Source organism: Sus scrofa, chromosome 9, assembly GCF_000003025.6.
Source record: "Sus scrofa isolate TJ Tabasco breed Duroc chromosome 9, Sscrofa11.1, whole genome shotgun sequence".
Lineage (NCBI taxonomy): Eukaryota > Metazoa > Chordata > Mammalia > Artiodactyla > Suidae > Sus > Sus scrofa.
Window position 1 is genome coordinate 56,329,139 of NC_010451.4, and position 25,497 is coordinate 56,354,635.

The 25,497-nt window shown below is 48.3% G+C and overlaps 2 protein-coding genes across 5 annotated transcripts in view; one reads left to right on the top strand and one right to left on the bottom strand.

Moving 5' to 3' along the window:
- The window catches only part of BARX2 (BARX homeobox 2), a 79,599-nt gene extending 67,745 nt beyond the window's left edge, over positions 1-11,854 (top strand). The window contains exons 3-4 of the mRNA XM_003130069.6: positions 3,457-3,541; positions 10,891-11,854. Of these exons, the coding sequence (XP_003130117.3) occupies positions 3,457-3,541; positions 10,891-11,157 (352 nt within the window). The 3' untranslated portion in view covers positions 11,158-11,854. The remainder of the gene's footprint in view (positions 1-3,456; positions 3,542-10,890) is intronic.
- Positions 1-25,497, bottom strand: part of LOC100516455 — a 136,919-nt gene that overhangs the window by 7,392 nt on the left and 104,030 nt on the right. Inside the window, exons 3-5 of one of the 4 annotated variants that reach the window (XM_021063141.1) lie at positions 7,119-7,210; positions 6,570-6,698; positions 2,724-3,306 (exon numbers count right to left, since the gene is read on the bottom strand). In XM_021063141.1, coding sequence (XP_020918800.1) covers positions 6,695-6,698; positions 7,119-7,210 — 96 coding nt within the window. In that variant the 3' untranslated portion in view covers positions 2,724-3,306; positions 6,570-6,694. Of the gene's footprint in view, positions 1-2,723; positions 3,328-3,402; positions 6,699-7,118; positions 7,211-25,497 lie in introns of those variants that run through there. The other 3 variants (XM_021063139.1, XM_021063142.1, XM_021063138.1) reach the window with 3 other exon arrangements.

Sequence of the window (25,497 nt, forward strand, 5' to 3'; positions counted from 1 at the left end):
CTTTGTCATTTAGGTTGCCCATCAGTAGACATGAAGGGCTGGAAGCGATGTGGCCAGGTTTCCTTTTTTTTTTTTTTTGCCTTTTAGGGCCGCACCCAAAGCATACAGAGGTTGCCAGGCTAGGGGTCAAATCAGTAGGAGCTGCAGCTGTCAGCCTATGGCACAGCCACAGCAACGTAGGATCCAAGCTGCATCTACGAGCTGCACCACAGCTCATGCCAATGCCGGATCCTTAACCCACAGAGTGAGGCCAGGGATTGAACCTGCATCCTCACGGATGTTAGTGATTCACTCCTGCTGAGCCACAATGGGAACTCGCGATTTACATTTTAGAATCCTTACCTCGGGTACCATGAATGACTAGTGAGAGAGGGAAGAGATGGAGTAGGGAAAGTAGGTAGGAGAGGGTCCAGGGAGGGTCCCTGAAGCCCTCAGTGAACGTGGTGACAGTGGGACAGAGAGGAAAGAATAGACTGGAGAACACCTTTGAGGATGGAGCAGACAGAATTGACGTCGGTGTGAGGAAGAGAGAGGGGAGTTGAGAATTCTGTGGTTCCTGGATGGGCCACCAGGTAAGAGAGGGACAGCCATTAACCGAGGCTGGAAGGCTGAGGACAGAGTGGGTTTGGCAGAGAAAGTGCCTTCTGTTTTGGACATGGGCAGTTTGGGTCACCTTCAGGCAGATAGTGAAGATAGGTCTGGGAAGTGGGTATTAATCGATGGGATCTCTAGGTATCAGATGGCTATTCTGACGCCCCCCAGCAGGTTAACAGAGAGCCCTGTGTCGTTAGCACCCGGGTGGGGTAGACACCCCGATTTATGAAGCCGCATGCTCATGTAACATTTTGGGCTTATTTTAGGAGCCAGAGAATGTTCTTACAAAAATGGTAGTTCCAATGTTAGCTTCCGGATACCTGCCCAGGCACCTCTCAGGTGACCTACGCGGGCTTGATTCACTTGCCTGGGGAGGAGGACCATCCGGCTGGCATGGAAGCTGCCGCCTTCGCCACCCTCCCAGCTGTTCCACACCTCTGTACGTGACCGGGGCCATGAGCCTCTCTCCTCCCACAGCCTCCGCCCTCTTCCTCTTTGTTTGTTTCCCCTGTCTCCTAGGTGACCCCACTTAAGCGCGTGTGCAGGGAGGTGAGAATTTGTAACGGTGGCAGGTAATGAGAGAAAGCTGATGACAGGGAAGCGTGTTTCTGTAGCCAGAGTGAGTCAGGGGCGCGTTTTTCCCAAGTGAGCTCACCCCGTTTGCTAACATGCGGTGGCAGAGTTGTGAACTGAACCTTCCATTGACTGATGCACCTGATGGCCTCAGGTGAACCAGCGGGGAGGGCACAGGGGGAGCCGGGGGATACCTGTCTCCAGGGAGGCCTGGGAGACCAGAAGTCTGTGGGATGGGCCCCTGGGCTCTTGGTTCTTAATGACTAGCAGCCTGGGGAGCAGGGCTTCGTTAGTGGGGAGAGTAAGTGCTGTTGGCACTGGGAATTTATTAGCTTCAGTCTGTTAATCACTTTCAATAAAACCGCCAGCTTCCAGGAGCCCTTTTCCTGAGACAGCCAGATACGTGCGAATGCAGATTTAAGCCAGGTTCTCAAGGTCCTTGAAGGAAAGTGGGTTTTATTATTGGAGGTTAAAATTCGGCCCACTGGTCAAAGCAAGGGGGCTGGGCAGCTGCACCCGGAGCCAAGAGTTAAGCACCAGGAACCTTCACTCTTGTACCCACTGGTCTTCCTGATGGTGGGATATCGTTCACTACTCCCCAGTTGCGGAACATTGCAGCTGAGAGTCGCCATGGCCTAGGCTGGGGGCTCTGCAGGCTTCTATGAGATGCTGATGGACCTTATGTTCCCAATTGTGATCCTCGGAAATCACGGGGCTGCCCAGAGTGATGGTGACTGCTCAAGCTGTGTCCAGGGTGCTTATCCCAAGCTGCTGCATGGCAAGTCTCTGGCTGCTCCAGGAGCCAGGGGTGGGAGTGAGAGGTGGTCCTTCCTGATGGTGCTTGGGTGGACTTGGGGTTCTGTCAACACAGCTCAAGGCTTATACAACAGTCTCGGGGACTGAGGTGGGCAGCCTGGTTCCTTTTCTCTTTCCCAATTCATTTGCTCCACTTGGGTTGCATCCCTGAGTTCCCTCCACGAAAGCCTGGGCAAGTGCTACCCTTCGACAGATCCAGCTTGTACCAAAATACAGTGAGTGGAGCGAGCCCCTGAACAGGAGGACTTGAGTAGACCTGAACCCTGCTTCCATCTCTTACTCTTGGACCCCCTGCCAGGGCTCAGCACAGTTTTTCTGTGCAGGGCCAAGGTGTAGATATCTTAGGCTCTGTGGGCTATGTGGTCTCTGTCACAGCTACTCAGCTCTGAGGCTGTAGCATGAAAGCAGCCACAGACAGTATGTAAATGAATGAGCGTGTCTGTGTTCCAATAAAACTTTATTTATAAAAATAGGGTGTGGCCGGACTTGGCAGTGGTTGCTGGGAGATTCTAATCTCTCTGAGCCTCAGCGTGCTCATCTACTTTACCCCACAAAGGAATAGATGCAAAAGGAATAAACGAGATGGCATGTGTCTGGGGGGTTAGGGCCCAGCCTGGGACATCAGGAAACAGCTATGGTGTAGTCAGAATTATTTCTAAATACTTCACTCTTCCCGGGAATGGCTTTGACATTCAGGACTTTTCAGGAGGCTCCAGGGAAATGCAGAACCATGCTTAACAGGGGACTGGGAAGCAGGAGGGGCTACGTGTTTCTTTTGGGATCTGGCATTATAACAATTGAGGGCAGCAACAGTGGATGAGTCAGTCCGTCGAAAGGTATTTTTGTGAAAGGTATTTTTGAGCCCTTGTTCTGGATTTGGAATGCGATAGGCACTTTCGTGATTATAGAAGAAGCAGAGGACATCCTCCGCTCTTGCAGTTGAATTAGGGAGGCAGAAATAACTCATGTGAGGCAGTCAGAGACTGCTGGGAACTTGCAGCCACCTGGGCCATGGTGGACCCGTGTAGAGGAGGCAGCCCGGGGGATGGAGTTGGGTGGGAGGCTCACCCACAGGGAGGGAGGAGCTTGAGCTGGACCTGAGTGATGAGTGGGAGTCTGGTAAGGGGAATAATGGCTTGACCTTTCCTTCTCAGTCTGGATTTGGGGTCAGAGTCTTCCTGTTGTACAGGATCAGAGTGGAGTTCGTCGGTCAGGAAAGAGGACTTTGCAGTGAAGGCTCAGAAATCCTTTTTGTGTCCAAAGTGGACAGTCCTTGGGCCTGGGCATCTCTTCCTTAGCTTCCCAGAGTTTCCTCCATAGGATCTGTGAAAGGAAAGCAAAGCTCTTTGGGGAGGAATTGGTTGAATGGGGAGGTCCCCGTGTTGGGAGCAGGGCCTGGACTAATTAACAGGACCCCACCTCTACTGCTCTTTCCCTTCCTCCTCATCCTTCTTCTGCTCTCGTGCCTTCCAGGTTGGACTTGGCCCAGTCTCTGGGACTCACTCAACTGCAGGTGAAGACTTGGTATCAGAACCGCAGGATGAAATGGAAGAAAATGGTAAGAAAGAGAGTAAGACTTAGCACGGGCCTGTCATCACAGGAAATACTCATAGTACGGGGCTAGGGTGGTAGGAAGGCAGGAAGGACCATTTGATGTTTTGAACCCCAGAGATTGGAAGGCCTTGTAAGATGCTGGCAACAGGGGCGGCTGTTGGAACCAAAGGCGAAGCCATTCCTCCTGGCCTGATCAGGAGGATGTCCTGACCAGAAAGATATTCTTTTTCAGAGTTTCATTAGAAATAAAAGAAAAAGCTCCCAAGCTTCTCAGTTGCTGATTTAACCCCACTTGCTAGCCTTTGCAAAGAACTTCCTTCCCTCTCCCACGAACAGCTAAGAATAGAAGTCAGTTCTCTGTTTATAGGACATATACGGCACATCTGTTCTTGTAGTTGTGGGTCCTCTAGTGCAGGGATTCTCGAACTTTAGGGGCATCAGAGGAGCCTGGGTGGCAGGTAAGAATGCAGAACTCGAAGCCCTTCCCAGGATTCTGACTCTCTGTCATGAGGCGGGGCGTGTTGAGTAGCACCCAGGTTCCTCTGATGCAGGTGGTATTGTGACTCTGCTTTCCCTGATGCTCTTCTAGTGCCTGGCTGATGAGTCATTCCATATTTGGTTTTTATTTTATTTTATTTTTTAATGTTTTGCTTTTTAGGGCCGAACCTGCAGCACACGGAGGTTCCCAGGCTAGGGACTGAATCAGAGCTGCAGCTGCTGGCCTACACCACAGCTGCAGCCATGCAGAATCCAGACTGAGTCTGTGACTTACACCACAGCTCACAGCAACACCAGATCCTTAACCCACTGAGCAAGGCCAGGGATCAAACCCACGACCTCATGGTTCCTAGTTGGATTCATTTCCACTGAGCCACGATGGAAACTCCCATATTTGTTTTTTTGTTTGTTTGTTTGTTTTGTTTTTGGTCTTTTTGCCATTTCTTGGGCTGCTCCTGTGGCATATGGAGGTTCCCAGGCTAGGGGTCCATTCGGAGCCGTAGCCGCTGGCCTATGCCAAAGCCACAGCAACACCGAGCCATGTCTGCAACCTACACCACAGCTCACGGCAACGCTGGATCCTTAACCCACTGAGTGAGGCCAGGGATTGAACCCGCAACCTCATGGTTCCTAGTCAGATTCGTTAACCACTGAGCCACGATGGGAACTCCCCCATATTTGGTTTTTAAATGAACTTATTAGAATAAAAATGTTTTTTACCTTTCAGGAAAAAAAAAGTTAATAGGTAGTAAGTACTAGGTTTTGAGACATTTTCTCCATTCTGTGTTTGTGTTCAATATTTTTCTGAAAACTTGAGTTCTTGCTCTTACCTGCTAACAATGCAAAGAATAAATAAGTAAATTGCAAATGAATATTAATGGAGAAATGAGAAGAAAGCCACGGGGGCGTCATTCATTATATCCCCACGGGGAAAAAAAAATTCCTGAGCAAATTGCCAATTTTTCTCTCCAAGATGGAAGGATTTTTAGGTGGAGATGGCCTGGCCTATGAGTGCTCCCCCAGTGAGGCCGAGATGCCAGGTACAGGTACAGACACACGGACGGTGCATGCATTAGCAGGTACCATTCAGTGTCTCTGATGAACCATGCCTCGTCCTAGGCACTCTAGGAAGTCAGGGAGCAAAATATAACCCTGTCTTCATGGAATTCATGATCGAGCTGAAGCATCATAGTCCAGGAAGCAGCTGGGGAGCACATTATAATGAAGCACTGTTGTCTCTTTATAGATTTAGAGCCTATAAGAGTTGAGAGGAGAGGTACTGGGGGAAGTTGAAGGATACATAAGATTCAATTAAGTACGTCGTCACCCTCAAACTTCCAGAATGCTAAGACACCCGTAAAACCCTTCCGGGGGACTGATCTCTAAGGGAACCAAGATTTGGGAGCTAGAAACACTGCGCCGTGTTCCCAGGCGTGCCCCTCCCTGGTGGTTTTGGGCAAGTCTCTTCACTGCTTTCTGTGCAAGCTGCACCACCCACCCTTGTCCTCGTCCATCATCGGCGTCAAAAACCATGTCTCCCGAGTGGCAGAGGCATTGTTTCACTTGCTTATCAGCGATCTCTCATGAGTCAGATGATGAAGAACTGACAGCTGCCAGCTGCGCCAGCACCGCCCGGTGCCTGTGGGGCACCGCGTGTGCCTCTGCCTCTGACGTCACCTGTTTTCCACCCACCCTGTGCTCCTGGCACAGCCGTGGCTGGGTATTGGTGGCTATCGATGGCGTACAAAAACCAAGTGGAAGTAACGTCACAGATTTGACCTCGAGAGCATGCCACAGGCCTGCCGGATTCAGGCCCCTTTGGGAAGCCAGCATCCTCTTCATTTCATCCAGTGAACTGACCTTCTCCAGACGTCACTCCTTCCATTAAAAAATAAAACTCAAAAGAAGGTACTCAGTCAAGTGGGGGGAGGCAGACCTGTAAACCAGTAACTATACAGAACAATCAGGGTGACGGTGAAAGGGTTTACAAGACTCAGAGTCAGTGTAGAGAAGGGAGGGCTTCCTGGAAGAGGTGTGGATGAACAGATACCAGGTGAAGGTGGGAGGGGTGTCGCAGGCAGAGGGAAAGGACAGAAGCACATGGGGCCCAGAAAGGCCCTCGGAAGACTGGAGCGGGTCACGTGCAACTCCCCCAGAACAGCCAGGCATTGTTGGGATCCCCATTGCTTCATAGTTTTCCCTGGTAAACTCTTCCAAGGCTATCTCTTCAGGGACTAGGGAGGAGAAGAAAAAGATAATTGGGTAATAAAGATGTCTCAAGGCTAGTAACCTCAGTAGAACTGGAAAAAGATTAGCACTTGCTTCTCAGAGTCATTCTCGAGGCTGCCAAAGACAGCCCTAGCAAAACCAAGATAGCATCTCTTGACTAGTTTTTACCCGTCTGCATTTGAAACCTAGAGCGGGCTAGTAAATGTGACCTTGCTCACTTGATGGCACACCCACCCTCCACTGCACTTCTGCTTGGCTTAGGTTTAAGGGTCCGCAGACAGGGCTTCACAGCTCGCCAGATGTACCTCATCATTTGTGGTCCTTTCCAGCTCCAAAGTGTATGGTTCTGTTCCACGAGGGGTCCAGATGGGCAGCCCCTTCCTCCCCAAGAGTCTCCAGCTAGTCAGCAGTTCCTGAAGCAGTTCAGTTGTTACCTGTGTGATTGTGGGCAGGTGACTTAAACTTGGTGGGCCCATTTCCTGGTCAGTAATGCCTGGTGTACCGGTCATAGGGATGTGGATGTGCTGAGCTCCCAGGAGGACTCAGGACAGCGCCTGCCCCATAGGGTACCACCAAGAAATGTTAGCTGCTGGTCATCTTCTTATTATTATGTTAAAATTATTTACCTGTCCACAGAATTCATGACTCTAGAAAATCTTAACTTTTGGAGGCCAGGAGATATGGAGGTTATCCCGCAAATGAATTCTCTGGGTTCCCGGGACGCTGGTTAAGACAGTCCTGGGCCTTTGTGTGTCCTTCTTGTCCCCCCCGCCAGTCTTCCCCAGTCAAGTGCCTTAGCATCTGGGCTCGAGTGGAGTGGAGCCTCCCATCTTCAGGTGGAAAAATCTACTCACCGGTGTGCTGGGGAGAAATTCATGCTAGACAGTGCAGACTTCTCAGCTTTGTGGAAAAATCCCAGTTCCATGGCTCTCACTGTTCCATAGAGCTGCCGATGAAGAGGGAAAAAAGGAGGCAAAATAGCACTGAGTTAATGAGCCCAGGGCCTGGGATCTGCGGGGTGATTGAGTAGATGCAGATAAATACTGGAGTCAGAAATAACAGGCCCATGTTACGTATCCCTCCCACTTAGTACACAGATAAAATACTGGTGAGAGTGTTAGATTCACATGGTTGGGGTTGTGTGTTCGGATCTCAGCATGCTCTCTCCCGAGATGACAAACCACGTTGGCCAGCTCAGCTTCCTGCCTGGACAATGAGGAAGGGAGAGGTTCTTCTCTGAGCTGATGTCCGCCGTTTGATGCCTCAGCCTATCCTGACACCGTCAGCAGGAGGGCCCTGGAGTTTCTAGTTTTAGAGTCAAAGGAGGGCTGCCAGTGGGCCGGGCTCATAAAAGCAGATGCTGTGCTCGGTGTTTTTCCGAGAGGTATGTGGCCTCATGGGAAGTCGGATGTCTGGCCTCTTTGGACCAAGGGGACTAAATTGGCCCTGGGGGTTCCTGGGGAGGAGGGGTCCTGGGAGAAGGGCCATGGGGTCCATGGGAATGTGTCGCTCCTGGTGTGGGGGGTGGTTGTGAGATGATGGCACGTCTCAGGTGCGCTGGGAGGCAGGGGGCCAGAGGTCGAGTGCGGAAAGCAGCCAAGTAGGTCGTTATCTCCTCATTATTGCTTGCGCTGGAATGTTTTATTCCATTTAGAAAATGGTCTGATTGTTTTGATTTTTTTTTTTTTCCCCATGCTGTAGGAAAACAGCCAGGTGGGGTCTATCCAAGCTGTGTGGGTGGTGTTCTCTAATTGCTGGGCTGGACTTTCTTTTGCCAATTAGGTGGCTTCCTTAGACCTGCCCTTTTAGAACCTGATTACTACATGGGGCAACTCAATTTTGTATAACCTCTTTCATACCGAGTGGAGCTGCTTTCAACATGTCAGTTCCACCTTGGCACATTTGGGTGCTTTCAAAGCCCGTGCTCAAACCGAAATCAAAATCAGATACTGACTTATATGAAGAGGAGTACAGGGACATCTTCTCCCCAGAGGTGGATTCTGTCAGCATCTCTGCCTTGTTAGAGGTCCCCTTCACATCTGTGTGTCAGCTGTTTGGGTTTAAAGCACAGTGGGTGGACAGATCCCCAGCTTGGAGGAGGCTTATGGTTTTCCTCACACCATACACAAACGTTAATGCAAAAGGAATCCTAAGTCTAACTATAAATATCAAAACTAGAGAGAACACTTAGAAGAAGATACTTATTCTTGGAGTAAATGTTTATGACCTTGAGTTAGGCAAAATTAGATATGACACAAAAGCACAAGCAACAACAAGAACAAAAAATTGGACTTCATCAAAATTTCAAGATTTTGAGGAGTTCCCATTGTGGCACAGCAGAAATGAACCTGACTGGTATCCATGAGGATGCAGGTTCAACTCCTGGCCCCGCTCATTGTCATGAACTATGGTGTAGGTCACAGACACATGGCTCAGATCCCACGTTGCCGTGGCTGTGGTGTCAAGCTGGCAGCTATATATCAGATTCGACCCCTAGTCTAGGAACTTCCATACACTGCATGTGCGGCCCTGAGAGGCAAATAAAAAAATTTGTGCTGGGAAGGACATCATCAAGAAAGTGCAAAGGCAACACACAGAATGAGAGAACATATTTGTAAATCTTACATGGGATAAAGGCCTTTTATTCAAAGTACACAGATAACTTATAACTCAATCATAAAAAAGACAACCACATTTTCCAATGGGCCCAGGATTTGAATAGACATATACCCAAGGAAGATGAGGGAACTGGCCTAAGCACATGAAAAAATGTTCAACGTCATTCGTTGTCGGGGATGTAAAAATCAAAACCATGATGAGATACCACTTCACAGCCACTGAGGTGGCTAGATCAAAGAGACATCATTGCAAGTGCTAGCGAGGAACCGGGGAACTGGGACCCTCACATACTGCGGATTGGAATGCAACATGGTGCAGCTGCTTTGGAAAACAGTCTGGAAATGCCTCAGAATTTTAAACAGAATTTTAAATTCCACTTCTGGTCCTATACCCAAAAGGAATGAAAGCAGGGATTCAAACAGATAGCTGTACACCCATGTTCACAGGAACAGTATTCACCGTAGCCAAAAGGTAGAGGCAACCCACATGGCCATCAACTGATGAATGGGTAAGCGGATTGTGGTATAGCCATACAATGGATACTATTTGGCCATTAAAAGGAATGAAATACGGACATATGCTACAACATGGATGAACCTTGGAAACCTAAGTGAAAAGAAGATAGTCAAAAAGGATGACATATGGTATGACCCAGTCATATGAAATATCCAGGACAGACAAATCTGTAAAAACAGAAAGCAGATTCATGGGTGCCTAGGGTTGAGGGGGAGCAGGGGAGAAATGGGGGGTGCCTGCTAATAGGTATGGGGTTTCTTTTGGGGGGTGATGAAAATGTTCTAAAATTGGATTCTGATGAGAGCTGCACAGTTCTGGGACTGCACTGGAAAATCACTAAATTGTGCCCTGTAAATGAATGAAATGTGTGGTGTGCAAATAACATCTCAATAAAGCTGTTCAGAAAAAGAATTTACGGTTGTTGAGTTACTACGTTCATCCTTACAGTTCAGTACCTGGAGGTCCTTTGCTGCTCTTAGAAGAAGAGCCGTAATCAGTAAATATTTAGTGACTGCATAGAAAGTTTGTGGCTCAGTGGAAATGAATCCAACTAGTATCCATGAGGATGTGGGTTTGATCCCTGGCTTTGCTCAGTGGGTTAAGGATTGGGCATTGCTGTGAGCTGTGGTGTAGGCCAGCAGCTGCAGCTCCAATTTAACCCCTAGCCTGGGAACTCCCACATGCCTCAGGTGTGGCCCTAAAAAGCAAAAAAAAAAAAAAAAAAAAAAAAAAAAAAGAAAGAAAGAAAACAAGTAAGCTGGAAGTTAGATGCTTGCGGCACAAAGCAAGAAACAGATGTAGGATTTACATTTGAGGAGCTTTCATTCAAAGGCAGAAGCTAAGATTATCAAATTACCGTAGGTGTGTAAGTAAGTGGCAAAAATATATCCCACTCCTAATTACCTGTGCTAATCCAGGTCTTCCTGAAGCCCTTCTCGTGAGCTGCCCAGAAAATCAGCAGCTGCACCAGCCAGGGTTCAGAGCCAATGGAGGAAGACATGTCTGTTTTACCCCAAAGTAAACATATAAGTACTTTAAAATTTATCCCTGCCTACCTCATGGGATTCTTATGTAAGTCACAAATTGGGATAATAAATGTGCGAGTCGTTTGAAATCAGTGAAAGCCATTGGGTTGCTATTATTTTGCTTACTGTATATCTCCTTTCAATCCTGTGGAAAGATATGCTGGGGATGGTTAGTTCATTCAATGACAGTTGCTGAATGCCTGCCATGTGAAGGGCTGGGTGGGAGGGACAGGTAGCTAAGCAGGCAGTGACAGTGGTTTATGAAAAGTGCTCTGCTGGGTTGCTCACAGGGCACATGAACTTAGACTTGGGAGGTCAGGGAAGGCTCCCAGGAGACACACTGTCTTAGCTGAGATATCCAAGTTACACATGGCTGGCAAGCAATGGTTTAGGGAGGCCGCGGGGGTAGGAAAGTGGAGGGAAGGAGTTATGTCTTAGATGTGATGACTGTTCTTCTCTCATGCAGGTTCTTAAAGGTGGACAGGAAGCCCCCACAAAACCCAAAGGTCGTCCCAAGAAGAACTCCATCCCCACGTCAGAAGAGATTGAGGCTGAAGAGAAGCTGAACAGCCAGGCCCAGAGCCAGGAGGGCCAGGAGCCCTCCCAGGCCCAGGAGGGGCTCTGTGACACACAGGAGCCAAAAGCACGCGGTGTCGCCGTAGAGGGGGACCGGTCCCCAGGCCAGCCCCAGGCATTGCCAGTAGCCTCTTCAGAACCCCCGCCATCAAGCTAAAAGAAAACTCTCTGGGGGGGAAGGGGGAGACTGGGAAGAAGGGAAGGAGAGATGGCAGGGAGAACCGGGAGAGGAAAGCTTCCGGAGCCGGCGACCCGGGGAGAAGACCACTGCCAGCTCCCCGCTCCCATCCACAGGTCTCACTGAGCATCTGAGGAAGTCTTGCTCACCTCTGCCTGCTCTTCCTGAAAGGCTGCTTTAGCCACAGATACCCTTGACTAAGGGACACAGTGCCTTGGAACTGCCAGCCCCAGCTGGGTGGTGCCACGGGGCTGTCCCAGGTCCCAGCACCTGGCGCTGGGAGAATGTCCCGCTCCCCCGCCAGCTTCTGAGCAGCCAGTCATCAAAGCAGAGAGAGATGGAGGAGAGGGCGGCAGCCCAGGCGCCTTGCTGACTCAGCACTTACTTCTGTAGTTTTAAGAGAGAATTTAATGTTTGTGGTTGTTTTTTTTGGGGGGAGGGGTTGGTGAGGGCGGGCCAATAAGAGTTGGGGGAAGGGAGTTCTGAGTTAATAGAATAAAGTTTGTTTGTTTGAAGACACGAGTGCCTTTGTACCCATTATAAGAGGGCCAGGCGATCCCACGACTGATGAACCCTGTTTTCCCTGCTTCATTACGTTGCCATCCCTAAAGATGGCTGATGCAGATGTGTTAAAATGACTTTTATTTTTTAATTAAAAATAAATCTTTCAAAAGGGCTGGGTGTATTGTTTCTTCTTGAATATGGCCTATGGAAAGAGAAACCCAGAGGTGGCCTGGCTCCCTGGGCTTTAATTTCCCCAGATAGAACACTGAAGATTGGGCCAGGCCACCGGTGTCCAAATGCAGAGCAAATGGAACCGGGCTCTGTGTTCCCCCCCACCCCCCACCCCCAGCCACCTCCTGCTCAGGTGGCTCTGTTGTGGCCACTTTACATGGTGAGCTTCCAGCTTTAAAAAGTGTTTTGCTTTCTCGAAGAGATAATAAATTCATAGGTTTCAAAAGCCAAAGCTATGTAAAAAGTCTTGCTTCCCTCCCCTCCATTCTCCAACCAATAAAAGGAACCAGTTTTATTGGTTCGTGTGTATTTTTCTGTATTAAGTAGCTACTTGGATGCAATTTTTTTTTTTTTTTTTTTTCTTTTCAGGGCCGTACCTGCAGCATATGGAGCTTCCCAGGCCAGGGGTCTAATCAGAGCTATAGCCGCTGGCCTATGCCACAGCCTCAGCAATGCCAGAAAAGAGCCAAGTCTGCAACCTACACGGCAACTCTGGATCCTTAACCCACTAAATGAGGCAACTCTGGATCCTTAACCCACTAAATGAGGCCAGGGATCAAACCTGCAACCTCATGGTTCCTAGTTGGATTCATTAACCACTGAGCCACGATGGGAACTCCAATGCAAATTTTAACAAAAGAAAATTTGAGGACTACTTGACTCGATGTGTTCTGTGATTGTAAACTTATAAAAAGATGTCCCACTTTTAATAAGGCCAGGAAAGAAGTAGGTTCCAGACTTCCAAAAGTGAGAACTCTGACTCCCGTTTCTTGTCTGGTCTGACTGTCCTGCAGACCAGCCCAGAGGCCTGAGCCCACAGATCAGGTGTCTTTGTCACCATTTACCTGACATGGTCACTTGTGATGTCCTATGGGGCAGAGTGCTCATCTTGTGGCTTGCCAATCACGCATTACTCAGGAATTCCCAATTGTGGGCTTTGGAAATATAAACTGACTTTAATAACAGCCTCAACTAGGAGGACAAGCCTGTCACTAATTCTATAGAACAAATCATATAATTTTTGTTAAAGTTAAACTGGAATGATCTGCTTGCTTTTAGTAATCTGGCTCCATTACCACGGATAGTGACTGCAATTTTGACTTTGCTAAGGCAGTGCCTTCCTTCCCTTGGCCGTTGAAATCAACAAAGAGAAAGCAGTCTCTTTTTTCACTCTTGTGAATAGACAAAGGAGGTAAGGATTTGGTCTCTGAGAACCAGTCTGTGCAGACCACACCCAGCTGTCTGCAGGATTTCTTGCGCTGTGCCTGTGGAACGCCATCTCCCTCACCTGCAGCCCACCCCACACACAGTTTTATGATCTGCCTACAGTTGTGTCACAACTGCCAGGTGAGCAGGTGGGTCTCTGCCAGCTACGTCTCCTCCTGAGGAACTAGGCTGTCCTACGCACCACTTCCCCCCGCCCCCGGCCCCCCAACAAAGGCCTTGTTTGGAAGCTGTTTCCCTATGATGGTTTTCGGTCTCTGGCCCTGGGCTCTCACACTGTCCTTCTCTCGGTCTGATAGGGACCGTCATTGCACAGGCAGAGATCCATGCACACACGCTCAGGTTTCTTGAGCCCTGGTTCTGGGCACTCTTTCTGACCCAGGCTGAGTTCCTGGCCTGCCAGCTTTGGTATTGTTTCTTGGCCCTAAGGGTTGAAGGGATCGGTGGGGAGTTTTAAGGGCTTGGATGACCTTTCCTCCTGCTTTGGAAGCCCCAAGCCCAAGGTTACCTACACGTACAGGCTCTGGGCTTGTCCTCTGGCCTCAGCTCTGTAGAATTCCATCCTGTGCCTCAAAGATGGGCCTTTCCAATGCAGGTGGCCAAGCCCTGCTCCTCCTCCACCTCCATCCTTCCCTTTTCCCTCCTGTTCCCGAGACTTGCGACCAGCACCAGAAACCAACTCTGCATATTTCCTAGGGGCACCATTTCCTGATTTCTTGGAGGCCTCTGGATGCTGGTGCTCAACAGTCACCTAATTTTAAGGACCTTGCTAAACAAAAGCATTCTCTTTTCTCTGGCATCCAGAATGATGACCCTGAGGGTTCAGAGGTTTATTTTAAGGTCTGGTCACCTGCTGCTTTTTGTTTTCCAGAGGAGGGGACAGGGCCAAGGCAAAGGGACCACAAGGGACTCCAGCTTCCTCTGTGATGACTGGAGAGCCCTCTTCCGAGAACTCTGAGCTGATGCTGCCCCGAGGGCTGAGAAATGGGCTGTTTCCTCCAGTTTTACGGGATGCCCATTAATCAGAGTGAGGTTAAGGGTCTAACCCTGGGCTGTGTAGCTGGTCAGGAGCCACACTGAGAATGAGGCCCAGGGGTCTGAGTCCTTGCAGACAGCCTTCCTGTGAGCCTGCCTTCTCTCCCCTCCTTGGAAACTGGTCTGCGCCTCTTTGCGGGGGCTGGAGGGTAAGCTTCCAGCAGCAGTCTGCCTCCTGCACTCAGCTTTGTCCTAAGGCGGGATACGGACGGGCCTCCCTGGTGACACAGCTACCTCCACCTGGATTCCTGGGGCAGGTCCCAGACCCTCAGAATGCCTGCACTTGTGTTTGTGTTGGGGGCACGGTGCCCCCTGATTCTCTTCTCCACTGTCTACAAAGTTTTGCTGAGCCAACACTCACCCAGCCTGACTCAGACAATCCCCAAATAGGTCTCATGCTTCTAGCCCTCAAAGTAGTCTCAACAGATCTATCAGAAATCAGCCTTAAATGGGGGTGGTTTCATGTTTGAGACTGGGCAGTTCTAGAACTATCTTGGGGTGGGGGGGATCTGGGGTCCTCAGTGACCTGCCCTTCAAGTTGTTAGAGTTCCCCTGCCCTTCCATGACCTTTCAACTTCATTCTACCCGGTCTGGCCCTGCACCCTGGGCCGGGCCTGGGCCGGAGCTGGACTGACGGCCATGAAGCTCTTTCCTCAACAAGCTGTGCTCTGTCAGCCTAGTCACGAGACATCCACTCAGCAGAAAATGAGCGGGACCATGTTAAAGACTGTGCCCAGGGGTGTCCCCAACAGTGATCCTGCCTGGATCAGCCACCAGGTGACTGCCTGATTGATCCTCTGGCAGTTTTCTGCAGGTGCCGCCTAAATCTCACCCCCATCACATTTGCAGAGCAGGAAGTATTGGGGCTAAAAAGTTGAAATGTGCTTTGCACACATATGCACACACATACACAGCACACCTATCTCTCAGGATGTCTCTGCACTGAATTGCCTGTTTGCCACCCCTGCAAGGAGCTGCCACTGCTCTGTGTCGATACAGACCTGCCCCTCCCTGCTGCCCTTGCCATGGTGCCTCTTCCAGGTTTCTCCAGAGGCTTCTCCCTCCTCTGTTGACTCTTCCGCTCCTGCTCTGTGCCCAGGAGACAATGCCCTTTTCCTCCCTGCCCCAGCTCCCTCCCGCTTACCCTGCTCAGCATGAGTTTGAAGCCACCTCCTGCTGTTCCTTAGCTAACCTCACCTCCGCTCCAGTCTAACCTGTTCTTCCCTCCGGATGCTTCCTCTTAGGGCATCGGTTTGCCATCATCACTGCGGTCCTGCCATTACCTCCAAGAGCACACAGTTTTGTTGTGGTTCCCTGCTAGAGTGTAAATTCCTTGAGGCTGTTGTTCAGTTTCTGTGTTCCCAGTTTCTTTCTCTGCGCAGAGGCTCCTGCGGCCCACAGACGCTCCTGATCTCCTGCCGACACTGTTCCTGGCCCAGAGATTTTGAGTTCTCAGCAGTAGGGCGGGTCCAGCTCATGGCCACAAAAAGCTCTCCAGGTCACTGACCACTGTTGGCGCCACGTTCACCGACTGTGGGGCCTGAGGTCGCCTGCACATTTCAGAGACAAGGGAGAAAGCAGAGCAAAAAGCTCTGTCCCATCACCCAATGGAAGCAGTGCCCAGCCACTTCCCAGGGAGAGTGTGGAGGGTGATGGGAGCCTACACGTGGAGGCCCTCAAGGCCCAGGGTCAGTTCACCCTCTAACTTGATAACTCTTAGGGGGAAAGGGGTGACAGGCGCTGCAGAAGCTGCCTTCAGATTTCCTTCAAGGAGATCACAGGGGTGGGGACTGCAGCCAGCAGCTGGGGAGGAAGACTTCTACTGAAGTGCTTATCTAAAACAGAATTAAAATCCTGTCTAGGAGTTCCTGCTGTGGTGCAATGGGATCGGCAGCGACTTGGGTGTGCTAGGATGCAGGTTCAATTCCTGGCCCCACACTGTGGGTTAAGGATCCAATATTGCCATAGCTACAGCTTAGGCAGCACCTGCGGCTCAGGTCCTATCCCTGGCCCAGGAACTCCATATGCCATGGGACAGCCAAAAAAAAAAAAAAAAAAAAAAAAAAAAATCCTGTCTAGACCTGAACCATATTTGTAGCTGATGGCAGCCTGGTGAGGCAGTGTGACCGGCCTCATGAGGCAAAGTTCAGAGGTGGCCACAGGGGGGCTTAGTTAGTCCTGGATGATGGTGAGGGAGGGGGCAGCTGCACCAGGGCTCAGCTCTGAGCACTGGAGCCAAGTCTAAAGCCTCGGGAAGGGCAGTAGCCAGACATACCCTTTCTGCCTACAGAGGGGAGGCTGGGGGAGATGGCAGCCCCTCTTGCAGCCACATTGGAAGCTGGCACAGTCCTGGGCCCCAGAAAGCAAGACACCCAGCCTTCCAGGGCCACCAGCAGCATCAGCTCCAATTAAGTCAGCAGGCACTTTCCCGGTGTCCCCTATGCCCTGTGTTGGTGCTAAGGGCAGGGGAGGCGGAAGGGGGCCAAGGAACACTGTGCCTTCTGCCCTCAAATAAGCTAACATCCTGCTGGAGACACTTACACTTCAGTGAGTTTCGGAGTGAGGGCAGGGGTTGCAGCTAGATTTTTGTGGTATTTACACTGCTCTGCTCTGAGATGGTGTTCTTTTAGGGCAAGGAAGGTGACTCATGAAGATACACCCCCACGATGTCCTCATCAGGCTGGGCTGCCAAGAGAGGGTTAATCCCTCAGCTTGGCCCCTTGTGCACCTGGAAGGCTGATTAACACTGGAACAACAGGTGTTCGATAAGTCACCTGAATATACCTCTAATCCCAGATAGTCGCCCAAATCCTGGGTGGAGGGTGGTTTGGGGCGGCCGAAAGGTCCTGGTAACATCGCCTGTAATCTGGGTGTGGATCCTGAAAGGGATGGGACTCAGCACCAGCCTGTTTCGGCCTCCCTGCCTCCTGCACTTGCCTCTCCAGTGGGCGGTGGGTGCGTGGTCCACCCTGCCTCCTCTCCTGCCTCCGTGTGTGCCCAGCCAGCTGTGCACCCATTCAGCTGTGGGCACTGGGTCATCGGTGGCCAGGAGGGTGCGGCCAGCGGGGCTGGTAAATCGCCGTGACAGGCTCCTTTCATACCTGACCTCCTTTCCTTCCCAAACCCTCTTCCCTTCTGTTTATTCTGGCTGCAGATTTATTAGACACCCAATGAAGTGCCCATTTAACTCTGCAAACTGTCATTACCCCTGCTTTATGGATAAGGTCGTTTACTGACAAAACCCTTTAAACATGCTTTAAACAGAAGGTGGGGAGGGATGAGGGAGAGGAGAGGACGAGGAAACAGTGCCCCAGGTCAGTGAGGAGGCCAGGAACAACCGAAACCAGAGGGCAGCCTCTCCTGCAGCTCAAGAATGTAGCCAGGGCCTGGAGCTGCCTGGAGCTCACCCCGTCCATCAAGATGTGTGTCATCAAGCCTGCGGGACGGGGGTCTGGAGTTCACTCTGTCTCAGCTGCGAGCACCTGCCTTGAGTGGTGGCCAAGAAGCCCAAGGCCTGTCGGTTGAGTCTTTCCCCTGGGGGATCCTTGGTCGGCGTGCTGGTCCTGCCCAGGCTCCCCTCCTCCATGTGTACCTTCTTCCCTAATACCTGGCTCTTTAAACACACATGCAGCCCGGTCCAGAGGGCAGACCCTGGTCCCGTGTCTTTCTCTGCACTCTGACCCACACGCCACGCCCCACAAGGAGGTCTGTTTACATCATCACATCCAACACCTCTACAGGCAGCCCCGTGGAGGCGGCACTATTAGCATCTCCACTCAGAGATGGGGAAGCGGAGCTAACGTGGTAAGGTCCCTGGCACCACTCCCCTAACACAGCTGGGTGTCCTTCTCACCCCCAACCTTGGCCTGTGCTTACGTCTAAGGAGGCTGAGACGACTGAGCCTGGTCTGAGGTCAGCAGACCCCCGTGTCCCTCAGCACCTCTGCTCCCACACAGCTCTAACTGGGGTACTTTTCAAAGCAGGCCCTCACGGTGGGGTTCAGGAAACAGACCTCAGTCTGCCCCTCAAGTGTGAAAGATCAAGCCCTCCATCTATGCTCCTATACCTGCAATGACACTCGCTACTCCCCCCGCCCCACCTTCTGTTGTGTTTCCAGAGGCTTGGGAATAGCTGGGAAAATAGCTGGGGTACCTGGGTTATCCCAGGGACGTTGGAAGGGTGCTAGTATCTGGAAGGAGCTCAGTGGGAGGGGTCATGTCTGGGGCCCAGCCACAGCACAGCGTCCTCCCTATGGAGTGGTGAGCATGGCTGGCGGGCTTCCACCGCAAAGCTGGAGGGGCAGAGAAGAAGCTGGGAGACCCCTGGTAGGGGCTGCCTGGAGTAGTGAGGCCTCTGTTCTAGCTCCAGACAAGGATGCTGCTCTTTCTCAGCAGTCCTGGGTGACCTCTGAGGTCCAGGCCAGTTTTGGAGCCCTGGTTCTGGCCCTAGGTCACCATGCTGCGACCCCTCACAGGCCCGGGGCTAGTCTTCCTTTTCCTCCCCAGCCTCCTCCTCTTGATTTCTCCTTCAGCCGTTTATTTCTTTTTACTGGCAGTATGTGTTCCATGCAAATAAATTCCATAATATGAGAAGTACACCATGACTCAAAGCACAGTTACACAGACACAATGACAATCCAGACAATCCAATTCAACATGCAAATAAGCAAGGAGTGTTCATTCACACACACAAACGCTGGAGCTGTGCTGGAGCTGGTTGTTTTGTACTGCTTTCTAAGGATGGCAAATATTTGCATTTGTTATCAAGGCTACTGTGCCTGTCTGGACCCTGAAACAGCAGTGTATGGTCACGGCAATCAAAGAAGTCAATGAATGTGCATGTCTAAAAAAAAAAAAAAAAAAAGCTTCTGCACAGAGGGAGCTGTACAAGACCTACTTTGCAGAATCAAGCTGGTTTTAGACTGTGTCAGGTTCTAACTATTTAAAATACTGGCTGACACAGAGTGTGCCTCAAAGCTAGCTTTATTCACAAAGGTGAAAAAGAAAGTATTTACAAAAATAGCATGAGAGAATTTTTCTGAGCTCAATTCAGGCGAGTTTCCAATGTTCAAGTTACCTCATTTTTTTTTTAACTTGCAAGATTTACCAAAAAATGCTCAGTGGATCTTTAAAATTTTTACATATTAGTTTACATGTGCTGAAGCCAAAAGCATTAATTTAAAGTTATTTGAGGTCATATTCTTGTGGCTAAAAGAACCTGACTCTCTTTTGGTGAATGGGAATATGTGAAGAGAAATGTCCAGCTTTTAACCTTTTTACCTAATAAGCAAGATTTAGTGATTATCTTGGATTTGGTGTAGTTTCCTATCCATCACTACACTGGCACAAGTTGATTACTTTCAGCAAATCCAGTGCAAAATCTTGGAGATAATTTAGCTCCCAAGGGGGTAGTGAAGGCTTATCAATAGAAATCTTCGTCCAGAGTAAGTCAGCACTAAATCAGTGCTGCCTAAACAATACGAAGAGGGTTCATAATAGAACCTGGGGGCTCCTTCCACTGTGCACATAAATAGGAGCATGCAAGCCTTTCATACTACCTAATTATTTAATAGCAGCATGGCTTTAACAAAAGTCAAAACCCAGTCTCCATCCCACGCTCTATTCTTTTACTCTAGACCAAGGTAAAATCTTTTTATGTCCAAAGTGGAGTTTGGGGTGTCCATATTTCCTAAGCCATACTTAATATATATATATATATCTCTTCAGGCTTGTGCAAGAAACTGCATTTCCCAGATTTAACACTGGCATCCATCATCCAGTTAAATCCCTCAGATGTTCTTCAAACCCAGTCACATTTGGGAATCTTGGTATTTTCTGAATCATATTTGTGTCAATAAAATTAAGGAGTGAAATTTAATAGTTTTGGTAAGGATATTGTGATTCTTTTTTTTCCCCCTGCGCCCATGGCATATGCAGAAGTTCCCATTCCAGGGATGGAACCTGAGCCACAGCAGTGACCCAAGCCACAGCAGTGACAACGCTGGATCTTTTAACTACTAGACCACCAGGGAACTCCAGGATATTTTGATTCTTGCTTTTGTTGCCATCTGGACTTCAAGATGCAGCTGTCTCAATTCTGGAAGATGAGGTAGGGAAGTGAAGCTGGGTTTTGGCCAGAGCCGAGGTCTTAAGTCCAAGCTAAAGAGCTGGTTGTTTTATATCTATAGGTTTCCCCTCCATCTCTTTTTTCAAACTTGCAATGTATTTGTAAATTGGATGTTTTGTTTCCATGAATGTTAAAGTGATTTATATCAGGATGAACTCTTGATGTATTTTTATCTTAAAAAAAGAAAAGAGTTTCTAAGCTCTGCCTTTGGAAAAGAACCAAAAAACAACCCAGTGGCAATGGAAACTCCAGGCACCTAGATGATGGTCTCTATATTTTATTTCCCACTAAAAGGAACCAGGACTCCTTGGAAATGGCTCGTTCCAGGTTTGCAGCAGGGATTACATAAGTCTGTCTTGCACCAGAAGGCAGTGGAACTATTAAACACCGTGAGGTTGTGTCAAAAGGATGTAAGGGACACAGGTGCTAACTTGAAGAGGCCTCCGCTGATTACAAATGGGACAACCAAGTGTTGGTGAGAATAACAACTGCAATGGGTTGAAAGGCATCAAATGTATCAGTCTACGTGTTCAGCCTTTTAAAAGTAAAATGAGTTCATCACCTTTGGAGGGATGCTAGGAAACCAACTTGTGATTTTGAAAACTGGTAAATAAAAGAGAAAACGTCAAGCATTTACCCTCTGTGAACTGTGCCACCAGGTAACTAAATAACTGATGAGGGGAGTTTCTCTTTATAGAAAATCATAAGGGAACAAAGGATGACTGATTTAGAAGGTCACCACTCCAAACCTCACGGAATTAGCAAATCTCAGTGACGATCACCCGTGTACGTTAGCACCACAGAATAAGACACGACCAGACATTGCATTTGTCTTGATAAAAGGAAAGAGTTTTGCAAAAGAAAAAACATACAAACAATCCTGAACCGGATTAAGCTTCTACATCAAAATATCAATTTACAGGACACAAAGGAACAGAGAACATGTGAAATGATGCTCCAGTGATGCAATCAGCAAAGTCCAGACAATCTTCCCATTGGCACATCTAGAGAGACTTTCTCAAGTTCCCTTTCCAAGTCCCCTTGGCGTCCAATTTAACAGTCACACTGTGAACTGTGTTACCATCCCAAACCTACCTACCTTGAACATGACTAATTCAGGCATTTACTTTTCTGCTCTCTGATCACAGCATTCAATTCTTCCCTTTTTTTTTTTTTTTTTGTCTTTTTAGGCCACACCCACGGCATATGGAGGTTCCCAGGCTAGGGGTCTAATCCGAGCTGTAGCTGCCAGCCACAGCCACAGCCACACCAGATCCAAGCCACATCTGCGACCTGCACCACAGCTCACGGCAACGCCGGATTCTTAACCCACTGAGCAAGGCCAGGGATCGAACCCGCAACCTCATGGTTCCTAGTCAGATTCGTTAACCACTGAGCCACGATGGGAACGCCAATTCTTCCCATTCTTAATTCAGCTATTTCCCTGACAATTATTTTCAGATGCCACCAGGACCCCCATTTCATAGGTTTATTTTCTCATAAAATATTAGCTTTCGCCTTTCTTAATTTCACTCCTTTTTCACCTAAGATTTCACGCCCCATTAATATCCTGAACTTCATTTCTGTTTATCTTTCTGTCATCGCTGTCTAGCAAGATCGCCAACCCCACGTCAACTGAACCACTTCCTCCATGTCTGTCTACACAAGGGCAGCAGATTGCTGCTGGAGGAGATCCCATGGAAGGCTGAGTGTTACCGCTGTCTATTTATGCCACACAGTCTCCTCTGGTGCTCCCCGGAAAACATTCTGCCTTCTTTTAAACACATTGTATTACATCTGCAGTGACTATTTCAAACCTTCTCCACTTCACTCTCAGCAGGTGATTTTGCCTCCCACCTTTCATTCAAAAAAGAAGCCGCAAGATGGGACCCTGCCCCTAACTCTCTGCTGCCAAACCTACAAAATATTTCTGTTCCCTGCCCCTCTTTTTTCCCTCCTGTGATCAAAGGGGTGTCCTTGCCTGTGTGCAAAATGACTTTGACCTGTGTTTTGGACGCCTGACCTCCAACCTTTGGAAAAACTTTCCGTATAGATCAGACCTTCTCATTCCCTCCTCTATAATCTCTGGATCTCTCACAGAAGTATTAGTTTCATTGAGGCACAACTGACATGCAATAAAGTCCTGTCTAAATTGTGTAACTTGGCAAGTTTTGATGTATGTTTATACATGTAAAACCATCACCACAATCAAGACAGTGAACATGTCCACCCCCCAGAAGGGCTCGTCGTCCACTTCCTAATCCTTTCCTCCAGCCTCTTCCTCTCCGTCTTTCCCAGGCAACCGCAATCTGCTGTCAGTCACTGTAGATTAGTCTATGTTTTCTAAAGATTTATGCAAACGGTATCATACAAGATGTACTCTGCTTTTGCCTGTCTTCCGCTCAGGTTATTATTTTGAAATCCATCCATGTTGAGCATAGATATTTTATTCTTTTGTATTGCTGAGCAGTTTTCCAATTACGTGTAAAAACCAAGATTTGTTTATCCATTCACCCCAATGATCGACGTTTGGGTTGTTCTGAGTTTCTATTACGAATAAAGCTAACAGTAAGAATATTAGTGTACGAGTCTTTGTGTGGCTGTCTGCTTTCTTTCTCCAGGAAAGGCTAGGTAAGGATAGGCTTATGTTTAGTTTTTTTAAGAAAATGACAAATACTTTTCCCAAGTGTTGTACCATTTGACATCCCTACTAGCAGCGTGTGAGAGATCTGATTCCTCCACAGCTTCATTAACTTAGAATGGTCACTCTTCTTACTGTTGGTCTTTCGAATAAGGCTGTTGTGGCTTCTAAGTGGGGTTTTAATAAGCATTTCCCTGGTGACGAATGATGCTGAACATCTTTTCATGTGCTCATTTGCCATCTCTATATCTTTTCTGTGGAATGTCTGTTCAAAATTTTTGCTCATTTTGAACTGGGCTATTTGTTTTCTCAAGTTTTGTTTTGTTTTGAGTTTTTTTTTTATATTCTGCGTACAAGCCCATTATCAGATATATTCTTTGCAAACATTCTCCCCCACACACTGTGCCTTATCCTTTCATTCTCTAACAGTGCCTTTTGAGAAGCAGAAGCTTTAAATTTTGATGCTGTCAAATTTATCAATTTGTTCTTTTATGGATTGTGCTTTTCGTGTCGTATCTCAGAAAATTTTGCCTAACCCAAGGTCACACAGATTTTCTCCCATATTTCTTCTGGAAATTTGTATTTTTAGATTTTACACTTAGGTCTATAACAGGTTTTTGAGTACCTTTTTGTATAAAGGATGAGGAATGGACCAAAATTCTGTCTTTTCTTTATTCTTTGCTTCTGTCTCTCTTTTGCACATGGATACCCAATTTTTCCATATCCATTTATTGAAAAGATTTTCCTTATTCCACTGAAGTGCCCTATTTTTTTTGGGTCAAAAATCAGTTGTCCAGACTCACTTATATGTCTGGACTCTGTTTCACTGAACTATTTTCTCTGTTCATGGCAATACCAGACTGTTTTAACTACTGTAGCTTTATAGTAAGTCGTGAAATCGGACAGCATTTTTCCTCCAACTCTTTTCTTCCTCTGCAAAATTTGTTTTGCTATTTTGGGCCTTTGAATTGCCATATGAATTTCAGAATCAGCTTGTTAATTTTTTTTTTTTTTTTTAGGGTCGTACCAGCAGCACATGGAGGTTCCCAGTCTAGGGGTCGAATCGGAGCTACAGCTGCCGTCTTGCACCACAGCCACAGCAACACTGGATCCAAGCTGTGTCTTCAACCCACACAGCTCACGGCAATGCTGGATTGTTAACCCACTGAGTGAGGCCAGGGATCAAACTGGAAACCTCGTGGTTCCTAGTTGGATTTGTTTCCGCTGTGCCACTATGGGAACTCCTCATCTTGTTAATTTCTAAAGAAAAGATTGTTGAGATTTTGACTGGAAATACATTTAATCTGCTGATCAATTTGGGTAAAACTGACATCTTAACCATACTAACTCTCCCCGCCCATGCATAAGGTCTATTTATTTGTCTTCTTCAATTTCTTTTAGCAATTTTATAATTTTCAGTGTCCAAGTCTTTCATATTGTTGATCATATTTATCCCCAAATAGTTCATAATGCTGATACTATTGTAAATAATCAGTATTCTGCCAAATACTTAAGGGGGCCATCTGCAGCTTTCTGACGTTCTCCCTCTGAACAGCATTCTACTTATTGGTACTCTGTCCTGACAACTCTGACTGCCTCTGGTTTCTCCAGAATATTTGCTTTGTCTTTTCAACTTAGGAAGCCCACCTGGCGTTGCCTGAATTCCCTGTCCCTGAACCACAGCCTGGAAGTTCTCTCTCATTAGTAAACTGGAGCCATTACATGGTCACCTCATTTCCTTTCCATTTCTCAGGGCTCTCTGTCCTTGTTTCTCATATTTTGTTTCCTATGTTTTTGTCATATTCTTTGTTGTTACCGTTTCAGGAAGGAGGGAAAATCTGGTCACTGCTATTCCATCTCGAGCAGAAGCTCCTTCAATCTATTCAAATAGCAACTCCTCCTGAGTTCCCGTTGTGGCGCAGTGGTTAACGAATCCGACTAGGAACCATGAGGTTGCAGGTTCGATCCCTGGCCTTGCTCAGTGGGTTAAGGATCTGGTGTTACTGTGAGCTGTGGTGTAGGCCGGCAGCTATAGCTCCGATTAGACCCCTAGCCTGGGAACCTCCATGTGCTGCGGGTGCGGGCCTAGAAAAAAGACCCAAAAAAAAGGACAAAAAAAAAAAAAATCAACCCTTCCATCTTAAGAAACAAACGACCTTTTTGAATACACCTCTGTCTCCAGCTACTGACCCTTCCCCTTCCCCAGCCACGTTTCCTGACAGAGTTACCTGTATCCACAATTTCCATTTTCTTACTTCCCACTTGCTGTTCAGTCGACTTCTACTCCGTCACTTCACTGAAGCAGTTTTTTATTGAGGACAGCAGTGACTTTCATGTCTCTGAAGCCAGTGGACAACTCTCAGTCCTCATCTTGCTTGAACTTTCCGCATAGTTGGCCATTCTTGAGTCCTTTCTCTTTTGGACCTCACAACACCATACTCTTCCCTTCTTCCTCTTCAGCATCTTTCTCTTGAGTTCCTTTGCAGGTGCATCCTCATCTATCAAGGCTGTTACATTCTTGCATCTCTCTAGGTTCTACGCATACTCTCTATTTTCTC